We start from the raw sequence: 3,083 nt of genomic DNA, 5'->3' as shown, positions 1-3,083 counted from the left end.
AGAAAGTGAGAGCCTCTTTGAGAAAGAGAGAGAATGAGCAGAGGATGAGAGGGGGGAGAAATTAAGAGGCAAACTAAAAAAAAAATAAAATAAAAGGAGAAGAGCTGAACCATCCTGAGAACAGGAGGAAATGGATGGTGGGCAAAGATGACAGAGAATAGGAAGCAAACCGCAGAAAATAGCAAGGTAGCTAATCCCTCCAGAGATAAAGCAGCTATATGTAAATGAAGGACGAGAAGCTTGGTCATCTGACTTTGATCTATGAATCGGTCTCTCCCTTCCTTCCTTCCTCCCCTCCTTCACTCTCACCCTCTTCTGTTTTTTTCCTCATTTTTTCCTTGTAAGAAAATCAAGCCTTATTTAGCTTAATCTCACTTAATGGCATGCAGCTCCTCTTTTGTCCTCCTTGATGCTAATAGATTCCTGTCCTTTCATTCCACACTATTCACATATCTACCCTCAATAATCCTCTTATTACAGGGGAGCAATTATTTTGAGCATTTTGTCGCCATTATGATTATGATTATTTTCATTATTATTATTATTATTCCTGCAGGCAGTGCTTCTGATCAAGTTATGGCAGATAACATCCCCCCTCCCACCGGTGCCGTCTTCTCTTCCAAAGGGGTGGTGAGTGTGCAGGAGTGAACCCCATTCAGTGAGACACATTTTCTGGGCGTTTGAACATATTGTGGAGTGAGTGTAATGAGTAGCACCAAATCACCCATCCCAGCTTCTTAACACAGAGAAACATCAAGAATTTGAGGATGGAGGAGAAAAGAGGAGGGGGTGGATAATCAAAAGGCCTCCTTTCTGCAGGGCAGTAATTACACGGTTGGGTTTTTGATCTTTTGCTTGTTGGGGTGATGAATAGGGGGGAAAGACGAGGACTGTTTCACTATTTACGGGTGGCGTGGAAGGTGGAAGAAGCTTTTCAACTCAGCACCGCGTCAGCATCAACAGTGAGAACTTGATGAATGCGGTGAGGTAGAAACACGGCAAAAGCTTTGCTTCGCTTCATTTTCCTGCGTGTGAATCGTTTCAAGAGAGCGTCAGACAGGAAAGGTACTGAGAAGGGGAAGCAGAGGAGTCAAAAGCTGAAATTGTAAATTCATTCAAATGAGATGTCAGAAAATAAGTGCTTTGTCATCAAAAATCAGCAAATAAAGGCGTACATTAATCATCTCGACCAAGCCATTAGCCTCATCTTCGGTTCACATAAACTATTATGCAGGATTTTATTTTAGGAATAATCTTGTCAATATTACAATTTTTATCAACATAACAAAAAAAAAAGATGTTAATCAACTGACACGTCACAAATTGCTGAAGCTAATGTTTAACTTCTATTTCTGCCAAAATACTTCAAATGAATTTACAGCTCTTGTGCAGAAAATGCTGATGACAAAAACCCAGGACGTAAATATATTTACCGACTACGAGTGTAAATTAATACCTAGAATGTAAGTGTAAAAAGTCATGGCCCCAAAGGGAGATTTTTGTTTGCACAAGTAGAATGCACATAATGTGTAAATATTAAAAACTCTGACATGACAAAACAGAGCGTTATTACATAAAAGAAATGATACGAAAACAATATAAATGCCCTCACTAACCCCCTTTAGCAGTTCGGAGTGAGTTTTTCTGGACCCAAAATGGAGACATGTAAAACATTTTATTGCCAAATTTTCATGGTGATCCTTGACTTGGTCTCTCTTCATAATACATAATAATTTATTCATAATTATTGACTCAAAATGCAACAATACAACCCCCCAAACACCACACATTCTGGCTTTGCCTTCTATACTTCCTGCTGGAACAACCAAAGAATTGTTTCTCTGTAGTATGTTATTACTGTGAGAAAATTAAAATACATTTACTTGATATAGAAACTCAACAACTTACATTATAGATCCATTGGGTTTACAACGCAATTGTGCCTAAATAGAGTAAAATATTTTTAAAAAACATTAAAAATGTTAAATAACAATTCATATTATTATTATTATGTCTTCATTATTGCTGCTGCAATCATGAAGTCCTTCATAAATCCTCATCTTCATGATGTCACTTTGGGAATCTAGGAGCTGTTGTGGAGTGGCTGAATCTGGGTAGTCTACAGACTCCACAGGGGCACAGGGGCCCCCCCGAGACCCCCACAGAGCTCCACTTTACCGGGGCCAGTGAGGCCTCCATGGGGCTCGTAGACAACAGTGGACATTTAGAAGATGATGGTGATGTGGAAGAAGATGAAGAGGAGGAGGAAGAAGAAGTCGTTGCTGAGGTGAGAAGTGATTCCTGAGTGAGGAAGAGCGGACTGGGACCAGAGATGAGGGGCCACCCTCCAGTGAGCAGGAGGCGAGGAACCGGCCCCGTATTTACCCCCATCCCCACGCTCACCTCCCCCAGCAGCCGCCGCATCTCCTGCAGAGACGAACCCAAGAGGAGGATGTAGTTCCTGGCCAGAACTAAGGTGGAGATCTTGGAGAGCCGGCGTCCTGGAGGAGGAGCCCCGGGTTGGTGGGACTGAGACGAGGAGGGAGAAGATGGTGAGGAGGCGTACGGCACCATCACCTCCCTCAAAGCGTCCATGGCGATGTTCAAATCCTGCATCCGCCTCCTCTCCCTGCTGTTGATCTTCCTCCTCAGTTCCTGCTGTTCCTCAGGACTCACCTCCCTCTGAGGTTTGGTTGATCTTTGGCCGCCGTGGAGGCCGAGCATGGCTGCAGGCGGATTCAGGCGTGAGCTGACATGGAACCCCGGGGGGCAATGGGGTACATCCTGGACAGAGCTGGGGCCACAGAGAGCTAAAGCCTGCTCCTGAGACCTGATCACTGGGTTTGATAGCACATTCATTCTCTCCTCAGATGTGTGCTGGTTGAGCTGTAGTTCAGTATGTTCTTCTCAAAAGTGTCTAGATGTACAAATAAAACTAGTAAACAAGGGAAAAATATTGCAGGAATCAAATCTTCATTTCCTCCCCCTGGTGGTCCTCCGTTCGCTTGTAGAATACAGCCGCCATCCGGCACAATGAAAAGTCACCAAACGTTTTTGATGCGGGGGTTTCAGAGGGTTTTTTT

The 3,083-nt window shown here is 43.6% G+C and overlaps 1 protein-coding gene across 1 annotated transcript; it reads right to left on the bottom strand.

Moving 5' to 3' along the window:
- Window positions 1–2,070: 2,070 nt before the first annotated feature.
- olig1 (oligodendrocyte transcription factor 1) lies at window positions 2,071–2,859 on the bottom strand. The gene has a single exon (XM_068328378.1). It carries the CDS (start codon window positions 2,857–2,859, stop codon window positions 2,071–2,073), a length of 789 nt encoding a protein of 262 aa, XP_068184479.1.
- Between the last annotated feature and the right edge of the window lie 224 nt (window positions 2,860–3,083).

The sequence above is a fragment of the Antennarius striatus genome, chromosome 12 (genome assembly GCF_040054535.1).
Source record: "Antennarius striatus isolate MH-2024 chromosome 12, ASM4005453v1, whole genome shotgun sequence".
Lineage (NCBI taxonomy): Eukaryota > Metazoa > Chordata > Actinopteri > Lophiiformes > Antennariidae > Antennarius > Antennarius striatus.
This window is presented reverse-complemented; position numbering and strand designations above follow the sequence as displayed.

What these genes read in the sequence shown, in the direction of transcription:
- olig1 (XM_068328378.1), bottom strand. Translation starts at nt 2,859, where the DNA reads ATGAATGTGCTATCAAACCCAGTGATCAGGTCTCAGGAGCAGGCTTTA.